Raw genomic sequence first — 17,021 nt, 5'->3', positions numbered from 1 at the left:
ATTACATAATATCTATAGCGTTAATTTCCCTCCAAAATAAGCAACCTGAACTTCCTTTCTGGAAACGCATTAGAACTAAACACCATCACTTTGACTTGAACAATAATAATGGCATGTGACCTTCGGAGAAGCCTGCTGCAGGTCTTTCAAGTGTGACACCCTATGGGCAGACCTGAGCCTCTGTGAGGAAGGAGTACTACCAAAGAAGAATTCCAGTGAATAAGATGGCACAGACACTTAGTCACTGGGCCAAAGGAATTAACCAAAGTTAAAATCCTTAACCTGTCCGGGAATTGAACCGGGGACTCCTTGGACCAAAGGCCATGAAGCCAGACAAATCAAACCTGTAACAAGACATCTAAACTGAATTTAAATTTTCAAAATCCACAATACTTTTTTTTTTTTTTTTTTACAGAGAAGAACAAGCATTTAACAATAACAACCTCAAAACATCAGTATAAAGGAGATAATGAAGATGACTGGAAGTCTGTTCCATTACTCATCCCAGGAAGAAAGCACAGGTCTAAATATTAAATTCTGAAACACACATTACACATTGTCTTCGTTAACGAGAGACACAACAAGCGACCCAGATCTATGTCACCTACCAAGTTCAGAGTTGCAATTTTTCCTTATTCACTTGCGTGATCATGCAGTTATTAACTAGATATCTACAAGGTAGTCCCAAAAATAAAGTCTCCTATTTTTTTAAAATAAATACAGAACTCTGTGCGTATGGCTGTTGGTTACAATATTGTGAAGAGTGTTTCCTGTGCTCGCATATAAACATGCACACGCTGCCCTGAGGCACTCAGTCTTGGCTTGGCAGCCGTCGAGAATGGAGCTCACATTGGATGTTACCGCCAAGTGCGCAGTGTGCGCAATTATTTGGTTTTTTAACTCAAAAGGTACTGAACCGATTGAAATCCATCGCCAATTCACGGAAGTGTATGGCGAGTCGTGCATAGATGTCAAAAATGTTTGTAAGTGGTGTAGAGAGTTTGCAGCCGGTGGGACTGAAATTTACGATGAACAAAGGAGCGGGAGACCATCAATTTCCGTTGAGACAGTCGTGAAGGTTGAGCAAATCATCCGTGAAGATCGGCAGATCACCCTGGATGATCTCTGCACTTTCGTTCCCGAGGTTTCCCGAAGCGCCGCTCAGAGAATTTTAACGGAAAAGTTGAAATACCAGAAGGTGTGCATAAAATGGGTGCCACACATACTGACTGAAGACCACATGTGGCAACGAGTTGATTCTTCCCACGCATTTCTTCAACGCTTTGCAGCCGAACAGGACAACTTTTTGGACCCAATTGTCACAGGTGACGAAACCTGGGCGTTCCACTTTACACCTGAGGCCAAGCAACAATCACGCCAGTGGGGGCATTCAAGCAAACACAGTCTGCCGGTAAAGTCGTGACAGCTGTGTTTTGGGATTGAAAAGGGGTATTGTTGGTAGACTTCATGCCCACTGGGACCACAATTAACGCTGACAGGTATTGTGAGATCCTGAAAGAACTGAGACGGGCAATTCAGAACCAGAGAATGTTGAGCAAGGGCATAAACATTCTCCATGACAACGCTCACCCGCACGTCGCCCAGCAAACCGTTACTCTCCTGCAACAGTTTCAGTGGAACATCATCACCCAGCCAGCCTATAGTCCCCACTTGGCGCCCAGTGACTATCGCCTGTTCCCTAAGTTGAAAGAACATTTGGCTGGAAAGCGATTCATCACCGACGATGAGGTGACAGATGAGGTTCACAACTTCCTGAACAGCATGGCAGCGAGCTGGTATGACATGGGCATACAAAATCTGTACAGCATCTACAAAAATGCTTCAACCGAAATGGTGATTATATAGAAAAATAGGTAAATGTTCAAGCTGTAAAATGATGTAAACCATTGTAGAAATAAACAGGTCTATGTACTTATAAAAAAAAAAAAATAGGAGACCTTATTTTTGGGATTACCTTCGTACATAAACACCATGGACTAAAAGCAGTGGTTGTTGCGAACACACTAGAAGCTCCTTAATGAACCTGAAATTTTGCAATGCTCACTCAACCAGTAGACAACACCCAAATGTCATCAGTATGCTGCTGTATCATTCTAACGAATGGATTTTATATGCATGGTGTGGATAAACAGGTTTCACTACTCCTCCAACATTGTCACTTGCTATTACCAAAGGCCTGCTGGTCACTGACATAGATACTGCACTTATAATATCCAATCTGGGCTAACAGAAAATTACAAGGCTGTGCGAAGTCCAAGAAAGTACGAAGGAAAGGAAGAAAAATCATAAACTGTTAGGAAGTGAATCTGGCCTTAAAGCTCCCAACAAAACAGAAAACTGGCAAAGTAGTTCCAGTGGTTCCATAATCAACCCTGATAAACTGAAGAATGTTTGCCTTGAACAGGACTACCAATATATATTTTGATGAAAATGGTTTGAAATTACAAGAATGACATCCTGGAAATAATTGTTATGATAATCATATGGCTTCAGCAACCATATTGCAAAAGTTTTGACTTTATGCCATTTACGCTGCTTACAAGTCAATTTCAACATTTTTTTAAAAACTCTACCAGATGGCTGGGTGAAATTGCTGCGTTTAATTAATGTTGTCACATAAAAGACCAAATGTGTCACCAGAGATCTTACATGTCGGTATAGGACGACATGGAGTCACTCCTGCCCAGATTAAACCCGGTATCGTGGGAACTGTAGGTTGACAATCTTCCACTCAGCTATACTATTTTGTAACATTTTCTAATGTATTTCCTTGTGGTGTTAGTCTTCGGCAGTTTGAAAGTTTTGTGTTCAGTAAGTGATATATTTTAATGGATTTGTTGTGCAATTAACACCACATAATTTAATGTGGCATTATCCATTTTCTGTGTAAGGAATGAAAAAAAGAAAATGATGTCACTAGCACAATTTGAAGAGATGTCAACTATTACGATTCAATCGTAATAATTATGAATTACCCATCATAATTACACCTTTACGAATGACCCAGAAATTACGATTTTTTGTTGATTATTTAAATGTGAGTATCTGAAATGTTCGAACTGATACATAAGGAATGCCATTACAACTTGAATTCTCGGAATATTTCTTTTAAAATTTCTCAGTAATCATTTATACCATTGCCCTTTCCTGTCCCTCGTGAATATCATGACTTTTCATGCGCCAAACGCAGTGCGTGCTTTGCTTCCAGTACCGGAAAATTAGCCACCTATGAAGTGATACGTCTTGCAGAGTTGTCTTTGTTGTCACATGATTAGTTTTCCAAACTCTGTTACATTGTGAATACTGTGTGAAAGACTGTTTAAGAAGTATTTAGGGCTTACATAAAGGCAGTTTCTCGAGATGAAACTACTCTGAAAATGTTTTATTCTGATGTCAGACTGTTCTATACAAAAACACATGAGTACATTGTCAACAAATGGCTAATTAGGGATAAGTTTCTCGAGCATGCTGAAGTTGCTGATGTTTTCCATAGGAAATCCAAGAGGTTTTTATCAATAGAATTTATGATTAACTGGTTTCCTAAAATTATGCCATCAGAAGAAATTGATTCTTCGGAAACAGTTTAGTTGTTCCCAATTGAATGGATTCCCATTTGACAAGGATAAAAGTGCCAACAGACTTTGATTCGAAATTATCGAAGATAACCGATGCTTCAGGAATAAGGAAGTACCCTTCACCGAGTAAGCTAATGATGACTATTCTTCTAGTATTTCATAGCAATGCTCCAGTGGAAAGAGTTCTTAGTTTGGTGAGGAAGAACAAGACTGAATTTTATGCTAATATGAATGCAAAACTGTTAAGTGCTCTGTTAGTGCAGAGATGCACATGATATCAAAAGAAAAAGCATATCACCAGTGTACTTTTACTAAACAAGAACTACAAGCTGCAAAGGGGGCAACTGCATTACTTGGGGGGGGGGGGAACAAATCCTTCAACCACCACTCAGATATGTACTGCAGATCATCTGTTACTCTAGCAGGTAAGAATCATACACTGTTTATATGCCAATCGTTGGTGTTACATCTGGTTGAATTGTATTTTGTTCGTTGATTTTTCAATGATGTGTAAGTTAGAGAGAACTCTAAAAAAGATCTACAGCGCGACCCCCCACCCCACCCAGTGCCCTATCAGCTGCATTATTAATTGCCTTTCTTGAAAGTTGGCATCTCTGAATTTGCCACACGGAGTGAGGAGCCAGAAATGATCCTTTTTAAACAAGAAATATGCAAGAATCTGAATATCAGGACTATTGCAGGAATTTAATAGGCTTTTCTATACAGTTATTGTTTATATGAGAACAACTAGACAATCATCCCCACAAGTTGTATTTGACAGTGTGGATGTATTGCAGAATGATGAAGATACCATAAGAAGGCGAGACAGCACCAGAAAAAAATAGAGCTATTGTTACTTAAGAATGGAGACGCCATATCTGGGTTTATTTCCTGATATATCGTTATTATTTCATTGTGGCTACACAGCTTTAAGGAGACCACACACAGAATATCCAACAGAATTGCTCAAAATGGACCAGCACCACTATCTTGTACTGTAAATTGTACACTTTTATACATATACCTTGTAAATGCAAAATGACAACTGTAAAAGAGCAAAATCTAATTAATGTGATTATTATTAAATTTAATTTATAATTTGTATTAGCACAATTTTGTTTTCCATTTTCACTCTCCTGTAAAAGCAGGTTTTTGTTATATACGAGGTCTCCATTCTTAAGCAACACTATTTAGAAATATCAGCATTTTCGAGGACTCTCTGCGCAACACACTACTTTATATTCAGCGCATTGCCATGTGGTGAAAACAGTGGTGCCCAACAAGATAAAACCAGTGTGAAGAATGATTTCAATAATTGACTTGACTGGAACAATGAGAAGTTAATGACTTAACAGATTGTCTTTCTAGGATAAGTGATACTTTGAGATCATAATATTTATAGTCCAATGACTGCAATGTTATTAATCAATAAATCAATCAAACATAACAAAAGCTGTGGCATGACTAGCAAAAAGCAGTTTTGTCAGAACAGATCATTTCAGTTGCAACACTTGCAGCCATTCCTCTTTGTACTGATCCCAGTTCGGTCACTATCCTACGGGAAGTCCTAAAACAAAAGGAGAGTTTAGCTTCATCGTCCTACTAACTCGTCCAAACCCTGTATATTGTCTTGAACACTGAAGAAACCATTGGAATGTTTTACACATTGCCACCCTGCTGTTGTGGCGGGCTGGTTAGGACAATGGCGTTCTCCTTGCCGTCCGCCAGGTGTTGCCGTGTGTCGACATCTCGCTCATAGTACACGTTACTTCCTTGCTGCTGGTGGCCGAGGCTCGTCATTGCAACATTCTCTTTGCCCTCGAGGTCCTGATGTTGATCATCATTATTTCCGTTGCACTCAAAGTACAAGTACCTATTTTGCTGCTGCTGTTGACTATAGTTAATGAACACAACAGTCTCCTTGCCATCGTGCTCCTGTTGCTGCTCACTGGTACTGTTGCACTCGTAAGAGAAGTTCATCTCGAGCTGCTGCTGGCACCGACTGTCCTCGTGATTGGCTACTGGAGTGTGGATCAAGTTGCGTTGTTTAGGTATATCAGACGATTGGCTAGAAGGGACTGTCGCCAGCAAACCTGCAACAGGTAAAGATCTAGGTCAGAAAACGAACGGTAAGAAATAGAAGTTCTGATACAACTGTTGCCTCTAAATATAAAGCATTCCAGAATGTCAGATAATAAAACTATTGTCTCTAGCTTAAAATTTAGTAATTACCATGAACAAACCTGAAAATCACATCATAATATAAAATACACCAAGGCTAGGCAAAATGCTATTAAAGGATTAATGCACACACCATTTTGACAGATTTTAACACATTTTAACACCTGGCTGCGACAACCTCAGTTACGACTTAACCATGGTAAGCTATCCATTCTACCACGGTTAAGTTGAATTTCTGTTGCATCAAGCCTGGTTTTGAAATTTGCGACATTTAACTGTGGCTAAAAGTTAACCAGTCGTGAACGAGTGATTAAGCAGCTAATCAAGGCTTTAAGGCCTACAAATGCTACATAATCTCTTGAGTAAGTTGAATATTAAGTGCATCAAAAGTGTTGTGATCTGATTTATAAGTTTACTAGTCGTAAGTGAGCGATATAAACTCGCACTGTATGCATCCAAATTGCCAAAATGTTATCGTTAAAATGGATTAGGTACCACGTATTGTACATTTACAACTTGAGGATGATAATAATAATATCGTATGGCCTCAGCTACCGTGTGCAGACATTTCAATTTGACACCATGTGGCTGTCTGCTCGTCAATTTCGATGTTCCGTTTTACTCTAGACCTACTAGATGGCAGACCGAGTAAACTGAAACTCTCTTGGGCGTCTATGGCTGAGATTTAAAGAATTTTGTCGCGTAAACACCAAATGTGTCACCAGAAACCTTTTACATGCCGACATCGTATGACATGGAGTGTCGAATGGACTTTTTTCACCCTTCAAAAATCCAACTACCTCTGCCGGGTTTGAACCCGCTATCTTGGGATCCGGAGGCCGACACTCTACCACTGATCCACAGAGGCAGCTACTTGAGGATGATAAACAGAGAGAAATAGACTGCAGCATCCTTGTTACAATTAATAGGTAACTAACATCAGTTCCCAATTCATAAAAATAATCATGATTCGCCAAGAAGTAATCTAAGTCGGTTAGCATTTCAATTTCAAATGCACTAAAGTTTGGTGTTCTCATTTGCCCTCCCTTTTCTGTATCGCCTGATACTGATAACCTTACCTAAACTAACCTAACAAAACAAAATTAATTTATCTTAGAAATAAAGGGTTGTAGTAGAAGATATGATAAAAATGACTACAATGATGCTGAGAAAGAGAGAAATGATTATACATTTTTTATTTATAAAAGTGCAAAATAATATTCATCCTAGAAATAAAAAGACAGCTGACTATTCAAGACAATATGTAAACAACTGGGAACTGGATAAATTGGAACATGACTGTCAAAAATACTACTGCCTTCTGGATAAGTTGGACAAATGACTGTCAAACTCATCATTGCCTTCTGGATACTACCTGGAATTACTCCAAGGTGAATAATAGCGAGTAAAACAAGTGTCAAGGAACTGTGGCTTTGAAACCAAGGATTAGCAATGGTCAACAGGTTAATGACAATACCACGGTTTTGTAACGCCTGATATTTACCGAGAATGATGCACCCGGGCATAAGTCTTCATGTGGAAAGTGCACATTTGCCCTGTGTTCCTAGAATCTGTCTCTTCCCCTTTTTTCTGGGTTTATACTGCTTTCGTTTTATCCTACATTTCCCACATCAAGACTGGAGATCTGTTCAATTCAATGAGTGGGTACAGACATTGAGATGGTCAAACAGAGGAAATATCCATGCGATTGCCTGATGGTTGGCTTGGCCACTGGAGCTTTCCAACCGATATACAGGTAGTCTTTAAAGAAATGAGCGAGCAAGGCCAAGATGGTGACATGACATACACGGAGAACATTGTATCCAGAGAAATAATGTTACAGCACGACATCACCCTAGGTTGCTTTGTTGACTTCATTGAAGAACTTTTTTTTTTTTTTGCTATTGGCTTTACGTCGCACCGACACAGATAGGTCTTATGGTGACGATGGGGCAGGAAAGGGCGAGGACTGGGAAGGAAGTGGCCGTGGCCTTAATTAAGGTACAACCTCAGCATTTGCCTGGTGTGAAAATGGGAAACCACAGAAAACCATCTTCAGGGCTGCCGACAGTGGGGTTCGAACCCACTATCTCCCGAATACTGGATACTGGCCGCACTTAAGTGACTGCAGCTATCGAGTCTTAATAAAATGGTTTCTCGCTTCACTGAAATATATTAACACGTTCAGTACCTGCTTCTGAGCGGGACACTTGAATGCCTGGACCAGCCATTTTCATGCCCGGCCCTCTTGAAGCGCATCACTTAATACAATTTACAATTACTCCTAAACTATAAATGTTAGGAAAATGATGCTTTGTGCTTACATCTAGCAAATATTTAGGGTGTGATATCTGGTGTGACAGGTTTCAAAATACGTCTAATTTTATACAGCCTATCTGTATTTTCGGCATAATGATTACTGTCACTGAAGCGAAGAAATGAAAGTATGAAGGAAGCGTATTCGGAACATCGTTTTAGAAAATATTGGAGTATGAAAAACAGGGTATTCGGTCCAGTACATTTTTATATCAGGATTTTGGACTAATCGGTTTCCACGATTGCATGATCAAATTCCTTGTGAAAGGCCGCGGTGCCGCACTTATCACTTGATGATATAGATGTTGATTCCCATAGGGAACATGAAATATTTGTCCTGAATGAGTAAATTTATAATACCAATATAATGGTCCGTTATTGGACATTATAAATTTTCCAGCAAACTCATTCTTGGTTGCCTGCGTTTCGCCCTCATGTGCTAAGTTGGGCTCATCAGTTGGTACTTAGCACACCTACCAAGACGCAAGGCTAGTGCATACCGTGGAGGCCACTGCATAGGCTACTTGAAGCCACCAGCAGTGCCAATGCACTATGGGAGACTATGTCTCACTTCCAAAAATTGATGCCTGCCCGGCCATCAGATGATATAGATGTTGATTCCCATAGGGAATCCGGGCAAGCATCAATTTTTGGAAGTGAGACATAGTCTTCCATAGTGCATTGGCACTGCTGGTGGCTTCAAGTAGCCTATGCAGTGGCCTCCACGGTATGCACTAGCCTTGCGTCTTGGTAGGTGTGCTAAGTACAAACTGATGAGCCCAACTTAGCACATGAGGGCGAAACGCAGGCAACCAAGAATGAGTTTGCTGGAAAATTTATAATGTCCAATAACGGACCATTATATTGGTATTATAAATTTACTCATTCAGGACAAATATTTCATGTTCCCTATGGGAATCAACATCTATATCATCTGATGGCCGGGCAGGCATCAATTTTTGCAAGTGAGACATAGTCTCCCATAGTGCATTGGCACTGCTGGTGGCTTCAAGTAGCCTATGCAGTGGCCTCCACGGTATGCACTAGCCTTGCGTCTTGGTAGGTGTGCTAAGTACCAACTGATGAGCCCAACTTAGCACATGAGGGCGAAACACAGGCAACCAAGAATGAGTTTGCTGGAAAATTTATAATGTCCAATAACGGACCATTATATTGGTACTACTTATCACTTGACTCGTGTATAGATTGGTCTGCTCACACTCATACTGATAAAATTCGTCATTGATGAAAATACTCACGTAACTCAAAATATCCTGCTTATTTTCTATTTGAAAGTTTATAGCTGAATTCTCTGTAAATGGTGGACAATAACTAGGATGATATGTATCAGGCACTTCACTTTCCTCTATAGGCCTATCGGATTCGGGAATCGGCATTTCCTCATCACTATCTGAGTCTGTTTCAGGAATAAGTTCATTACCAGAATAATCATTGTGAACAATATCTAATAATTAATCTTCCATAAGAAACTTTGTTTTATAAGCCATTATACTACACTCAGTAAGAACGATACGCACTGCATTGGAATCTCAAGTACTGACTTGACGCGCGCGGAAGTGCTGAGATATTCCCGCTAAAACAGCTAAGATAAACATGAGCCCACTCAACGCGAGGGTTATCTCAAAAACGTCAACCAAGTTCCTGCTACAACAAGTAACACTGACTAAGGTGTAAGACTGCATAGATGACGAATATAAACAGCATTGCTTCGCGCGGAACATTAAACGTCTTACGCCGTCCACGGCCCGCAGCACACGAGCAAGCTTAAACGTCTTACGCCGTCCACGGTCCGCAATGGGTTAAAACATTTTCAATAAGTTGAAGCTACAGCCCCAATAAGTCTCTGGTAGGCAACCATCAAGATACTTACAAGAAACCCATAAAAATCTGTCACAGTCCTCAATAAATGAACAAAAAAGTACCAGCCTCTGCAGGATTTGCATTATAAAAGGGGTTGACTACCAGTACAAGAGTGAGAAAATAGATGATGCAACACATTGTGGTGGAGTTCCCGCTGAGAGTATACACTGGCGAGATATTACACGAATAATACCTGCACCATCATTTTAGGAAGGGAAATTAAAACTAAATAATTTTTTTTGTACTTTTATAGCTCTGTTAAATATGTCAGAGTACTGTGCTAACCTTCACGCAAATCGTTACCACACCCCAACGTTCTGCAGCCAAATTTTTGAAAAGAAATTCACAGGGATTATTCGTGTATATACAGTATATTAAATAAAGGCTACTCAAGGGCACCTAACCTTCGGCATGCAGACTCAAATAGCAAGATGCCGCATGTTCTCTGAACTACTATGCAACACTTATACAAGGTGTGTCCCCCCCCCCTGCCAAAAAAATTATTATATATACACACCGACAATGCTCAGTATGTTTTACGGCAAGGCAAACTGATCAGTTTTTAAGAAGGAATCCATATCCAGAAAGGCACGGCTTGGATGCTGTAATGCATCGAAGTGTGAGATAGGTGTGTGTTCCACGTCATCAATAAACCCAACATTAGTAGCACATCGGGCTCATTACAAATGGGGTTCGAACTGTTTACCTCTTATGTAATTGCAGAGTCTACACCGGCGGTGCTCAGCTTCACTCACATGACCCAATATATGTGGTTGTCATTGAAGAATTTTAATCAATCTGTGGACTCAAGCAACAACAAGGTCCTCCACTTACGTTACAGGAGTGCCATGCACCATATTCTTCATGCTACCCCACAAAAAGTAGTTGAGAGGTGTTATATCTGGTGACTGTGCTGGCCATGGAACTGGTCCACCTCTACCAATCCATCAATTTGGAAATGAGACGTTGAGGTGATGCCGCACATTTACATCAAAGTGTGCTGGAGTTCCATTGTGTTGCAGCCACATTACCTGCCGAACATTTAGTGGCATGTTATCCAGTCATTATCATTGAACAGTTCCAGTTTCCTGAGTACTGTTAATAAGCCTCTTCCACTTCTTCATGTCCATATACAACTTGTCATGGAGAACAATCATCATCCACTGTCCATCCTCTGGTAACTAGATCAACCTTGATCATGTCCATCCATCAGGTTTTAGGTCTTCCTGCAGGTCTTTTCCCCTCCACCTGTCTTTCCAAATTTATTCTGGCTGTTCTTGTAGGCTCCATCTACATCACATGCCCGTACCACTGTATTCTGGAGCACTTAATAGGGTACGCAAAACATCTCTAATAAACATGAGGTAAATCTGTCCTGTCAGTCTGTTCGGCAGTAGATATGGCCCAATGATACGGTCACCAATTATCCCAGCCCAGATGTTAATACCGAACCTGTGTTGGAGATTTTTAATCAGCTGAACACATGGATTTTTATTCGCCCAAACAAGCACGTTGTGCAAGTTTAATATGCCGTCTCTAGTAAAAATGCATTCGTCCGTGAATAGCACAAAGCTCGGGAATTGTGGCTGGAGTATGCAATGTTGTAAATACTACTGCGCAAACCGTACTCGTCCTGGCTAGTCCTCGTCCCTTAATGCTTGGACTTTCTGCAGATGGTATGGATGGAGCTGCTGTTCATGGACAACACGGCACTTTTACCTGTGTGCAGCGCTTGTATCTCTTTCCAAGTACTGGTGGATGGGTAATTTTCGAACATTGTCAGCACATCCTCCTTAAACTGTAGCGTTTGAGCCGAGCGTGGACGACCCGCACCTAACAGAGGATGAACAGTAGAAAGGGATAGTACGTATTCGCAAGTAACAAGCACAAAATGCTTTGGACAGAAAGTACCTACATGGAACTGTCCGGCTTCTCTTAGTCGTCTCTTGATGACTGCGAACGTGGAATGATGTGGGGTACCTCTGTTTCGAAAATGTTCCACATAAAATCTTGCAAAATTTCTACCATTGCAATCCGCTTTGCCATATGCAAGCACTATGTCAGTCACTTCCATAGCTGTGAACTGGTACGTGTCGCACTGCTGTTAACGTTACTGCACTGGCAGACTACAGTACACAAGTAACACAGTAGGATGCACACCAAGGACTGTGTGGAGGCATGTAGCGCATGCGCAGGAATGTTATTAGCCTGAGGTAGTCCATCTGCAGTACACAGATGCCTAAAGGGTTGCATACCTTCCGTATTAAGACACTAAATCGGAACAAATTATGACAACCGCTCTCAGATTTCGACACTCTCAAGCGCTCAAACCGTGCATTTATGGACAAGGGCTCCTTCTTGAAAACCGATCAGTCTGCCATCCCGCACACCATATTAAACCAATGTTTTTTTTGGGAACAGCCTGTATTTGGGCACTGATCTCAGCATTAAAAGTAATAATTCATAATAATAATTTTGACATATATTTTTCCTTCAACAGGATGTTGGCATTTTGTCCTAAAGGAGTTATTTGATCTGCTGAAGCCCAAGACGTGGAGTTGCTGCATTTAAACACCTTCAGAGCAGACCGTCTGGAAACAGAAGGTCATTGACCGATTGAACCGCTGATGTCAGTCATTACAAACGAGAATGGAAGTTTTTGATACGAGTACTCAACTCCTCAGGCACAAGGGGAAATATTCAGGTGTTATAACGACAACAGATGTCTTGGGTTAGAAACCTGACAGACTATTACAAAATATCTTCACCACAATAGTTTTGAAGAGTCGTGAAGGCAGTGATCACCGTGATGATAGTCAACATCCAGCACAGGCAAGCCAACGGAAGAACCAGCGACTGTATCAACAAGGATATTTTCAACAGGGCTATAAATTTAGCAAGATACAGTATGACCTATCACAAACCTGGTCCGCGGTACTTGCTGAGCTGTTGGTAGACCTGCTTCATGCGCTCCATGTTGATCCGACTTGCTACAGCGTGGTTCACCATCGGTACAGAATACTCCTTGCCTATGATGCACTTAGCTGCCCTCTGAACAGCCTCCGGAGCATTCCAAGGTTCGTGGATGTAGCGCGAGGGGAAATTCTTGAGGACTGGAAGATACTTCCTGTACAAACATCAATCGTTTTAGTATGACTATTCATACGACACAACTTATGAGAGGAAAATAATATTCTCAATAAAATCACGAAGTGCATTAAAATAATGAAAACAAATTCTGGTTATCATAGGGGGGGGGAAGTAAACATGTACAGTTCAGCAATGGGAGTAACAGATCAAAATGTCCAAAAAATGTGATCCGTACAGGTTTTGATACTTCTGCTGGATGCATTCACTATTCACTGAAGGTGGTTGCAGGATACTTTTGCTGCAGCGAACTAATTGATATCACATTGATTTTAATTCCTACTAGCTGATATACTCGTGCTTCACTATGGAATTCTACATTGTATACAGAATTGTAGGTTAGGAAGCGTACATGTTGTGAGCAAGACTGTATTAAATTGCTTAGCTCTTTACGTTACCCTGGAAACGCGACGGAGAAATCATCAAACGTCTTTCCTCGTATGAAGACTGCGTTAGAGAATTTTCATTGTAATGGTAGGCCCGTTTGCCTACCATCATTCACAATCAGGTTGGGGAATTGCATTATAATGGCAGACACTCACTCTCCACCTGCCGTTTTACATCCTCAGAAAGATTGCCTTAGTGGTTTTCCCAACTGAAATGAACATAGGTCATTACGGTACAAGGACGTCATTGGGAATGGTGCGAGTAAAAGGAATGATTTCACATGAAATACACTGACTGACAGAGCAAATGCAACACCAAGAAGGAGTGGTTCGAAAGGGATGAAAGTTGGGGAAAAAATAGAGATGGCACGGACGAATAATTGATGTTTATTTCAAACCGATATGCAGGTTACACAATGCGCATGGCATCGACTCAGTAGGATGTAGGACCACCGCGAGCGGCGATGCACGCAGAAACACGTCGAGGTACAGAGTCAATAAGAGTGCGGATGGTGTCCTGAGGGATGGTTCTCCGTTCTCTGTCAACCATTTGCCACAGTTGGTCGTCCGTACGAGGCTGGGGCAGAGTTTGCAAACGGCGTCCAATGAGATCCCACACGTGTTCGATTGGTGAGAGATCCGGAGAGTACGCTGGCCACGGAAGCATCTGTACACCTCGTAGAGCCTGTTGGGAGATGCGAGCAGTGTGTGGGCGGGCATTATCCTGCTGAAACACAGCATTGGGCAGCCCCTGAAGGTACGGGAGTGCCACCGGCCGCAGCACATGCTGCACGTAGCGGTGGGCATTTAACGTGCCTTGAATACGCACTAGAGGTGATGTGGAATCATACGCAATAGCGCCCCAAACCATGATGCCGTGTTGTCTAGCGGTAGGGCGCTCCACAGTTACTGCTGGATTTGACCTTTCTCCACGCCGACGCCACACTTGTCTGCGGTGACTATCACTGACAGAACAGAAGCGTGACTCATCGGAGAACACGACGTTCCGCCATTCCCTCATCCAAGTCGCTCTAGCCCGGCACCATGCCAGGCGTGCACGTCTATGCTGTGGAGTCAATGGTAGTCTTCTGAGCGGACGCCGGGAGTGCAGGCCTCCTTCAACCAATCGACGGGAAATTGTTCTGGTCGATATTGGAACAGCCAGGGTGTCTTGCACATGCTGAAGAATGGCGGTTGACGTGGCGTGCGGGGCTGCCACCGCTTGGCGGCGGATGCGCCGATCCTCGCGTGCTGACGTCACTCGGGCTGCGCCTGGACCCCTCGCACGTGCCACATGTCCCTGCGCCAACCATCTTCGCCACAGGCGCTGCACCGTGGACACATCCCTATGGGTATCGGCTGCGATTTGACGAAGCGACCAACCTGCCCTTCTCAGCCCGATCACCATACCCCTCGTAAAGTCGTCTGTCTGCTGGAAATGCCTCCGTTGATGGCGGCCTGGCATTCTTAGCTATACACGTGTCCTGTGGCACACGACAACACGTTCTACAATGACTGTCGGCTGAGAAATCACGGTACGAAGTGGGCCATTCGCCAACGCCGTGTCCCATTTATCGTTCGCTACGTGCGCAGCACAGCGGCGCATTTCACATCATGAGCATACCTCAGTGACGTCAGTCTACCCTGCAATTGGCATAAAGTTCTGACCACTCCTTCTTGGTGTTGCATTTGCTCTGTCAGTCAGTGTATTCCATCAAATGAAAATCCATACATTTTCCCACTTTTAACAAACAGTACTACGGTGCCGATCTAACAGTCCAAAGTTCCAGAGCTGGAATGACCAGGCCGCAGACAGCCGTGATCACTTTTAGTCTTTTTCGGAGGAGGGGGGGTGTGTGTGTGTCGAATAGTGGAGAGTCCCAGGGCAAAAACTATGCCCTTTTACTAATGTGTTTGCTAGGAGTACCCGATGAGTCGGGAAATCTCAATTCACTACACTGGCAGCGGAAAAATATATCTGACTTGGAGGCAATTTTTTCCTCCAAGCCAGAGGAGAAAACCCCTCTTCACTGCTAATTTTGAATAAAATGAATGTAGAATTTAATAAAAGTGAAGAGGAAGAATCTCCTTTTAAGGAACTGCTCTTTTTAGGGTTGAATTTTGAATTATTTAGTGAACTGTGGTGCTATAATTTGGAATACGCCTAAACTGTAATTCTAGACCAGGTCGTCATACTACTACTACTACTACTACTACTACTACTACTACTACTACTACTACTACTACTAGAGCCTCTGCCTTAAGAGCACACACGACTCATTCAAAACAGCGCGTCAGAGTAGGGATCGAATAGCTGGAATACTATGATGAACCAGTGAGTTACGTACGAGCAGTACGGTATCAGAAAATATATGAACCAGAGGAATGACATGCTAAAATAGAAAGTTTTCTAACTCAACAGTAATCCCATCTATCTGAGTTGAGCGGCAGCATAAGAGACAAAGAACATCACCACAAACAATGGCCAATGTAATGTTATTGTTGATCAAAGTTATGCGCTTTCAATATTGTAGGCCTTCACATTTAGTTTTCTTCTGACTCTGAAATACCACTCTTATCATAGTTGGTATGTTAAAATTGAATAAAACATAAATGGTCAGAAATTGTATTCTCTATAACTTTTGTTATGAAGTACTTTTCGATAGGACCAATAACATAGGTATTTAAAAATTAAATTTTATGCGCCTTCCCCTAAACTACAATTTCATACAGGGTGAATAAAGTTGTTTATGACTTAGAATGTAGTTTCTTATTCCCCGAATCTATATACTGACTTTCATTAAATTCTGTTAACCCATATTCTCGTGGCTTGGCGTTTTTATGGACTTGGCAACAAAAATACAAATTCATGAATACCGTATCTGTGTTATCAAAGTAATGCTTTAGAGGACACCCATACAGGACACTTCCTCTAAAGCATTACTTTGTCAATTTTATATATTTTTCACCTAACAGTGTTATGTGGCTGAAGATGTTGATAATATACGAAACATGTACCACTTTTGACCATTAAAAATTGCCTTAAGCAATCATTGTATCGACTAGGTGGAAAATAAATAAATACTTAATTGTGAATCTAAATACAGTATTCTCGATATTGTTTTATCGGCAATGGGTGGTGGTGACAGGACTTCATATTTCCGCAAATTCCCCAAAATTTTTACGATCTGTTCTGATTCCCAGTAAACTACAATGTATCGGGCAAGCAGGTTTGAAAATATATATTTCTGACAATTTTACAGAACTTTCTTTAAGTTAATTTTTTCTAATGGCTTTTATAGTTTTTAAGGAAATTAATTTCCAGTCTATGTCTGTATTTCTTGTTTACGTGCGCGAGTTTTAAGAACACTGTTGAGAAACCAAGGTAGTCTGACTAAGACAGTGCGGGAGTTAAATGTCATATCTAGAATGTCCTGGAGGGATGGAACATCAAGAAAAGCGAAATACAGAGACTGGAAGCCCCTGAGAAGTAATTACGGAAAAGGGTGCTTTA

At 41.6% G+C, this 17,021-nt stretch overlaps 1 protein-coding gene across 1 annotated transcript in view; it reads right to left on the bottom strand.

Moving 5' to 3' along the window:
• Positions 1–326: 326 nt before the first annotated feature.
• LOC136885684 (cryptochrome-1) overlaps positions 327–17,021 on the bottom strand; it is a 132,275-nt gene continuing 115,580 nt past the window's right edge. Inside the window, exons 9-10 of the mRNA XM_067158389.2 lie at positions 12,899–13,101; positions 327–5,689 (exon numbers count right to left, since the gene is read on the bottom strand). Coding sequence (XP_067014490.1) covers positions 5,256–5,689; positions 12,899–13,101 — 637 coding nt within the window. The 3' untranslated portion in view covers positions 327–5,255. The remainder of the gene's footprint in view (positions 5,690–12,898; positions 13,102–17,021) is intronic.

Source organism: Anabrus simplex, chromosome 14 (assembly GCF_040414725.1).
Source record: "Anabrus simplex isolate iqAnaSimp1 chromosome 14, ASM4041472v1, whole genome shotgun sequence".
NCBI lineage: Eukaryota > Metazoa > Arthropoda > Insecta > Orthoptera > Tettigoniidae > Anabrus > Anabrus simplex.
Note: the sequence above shows the minus strand (reverse complement) of the source record. Positions and strands in the feature narration are given on the sequence as shown.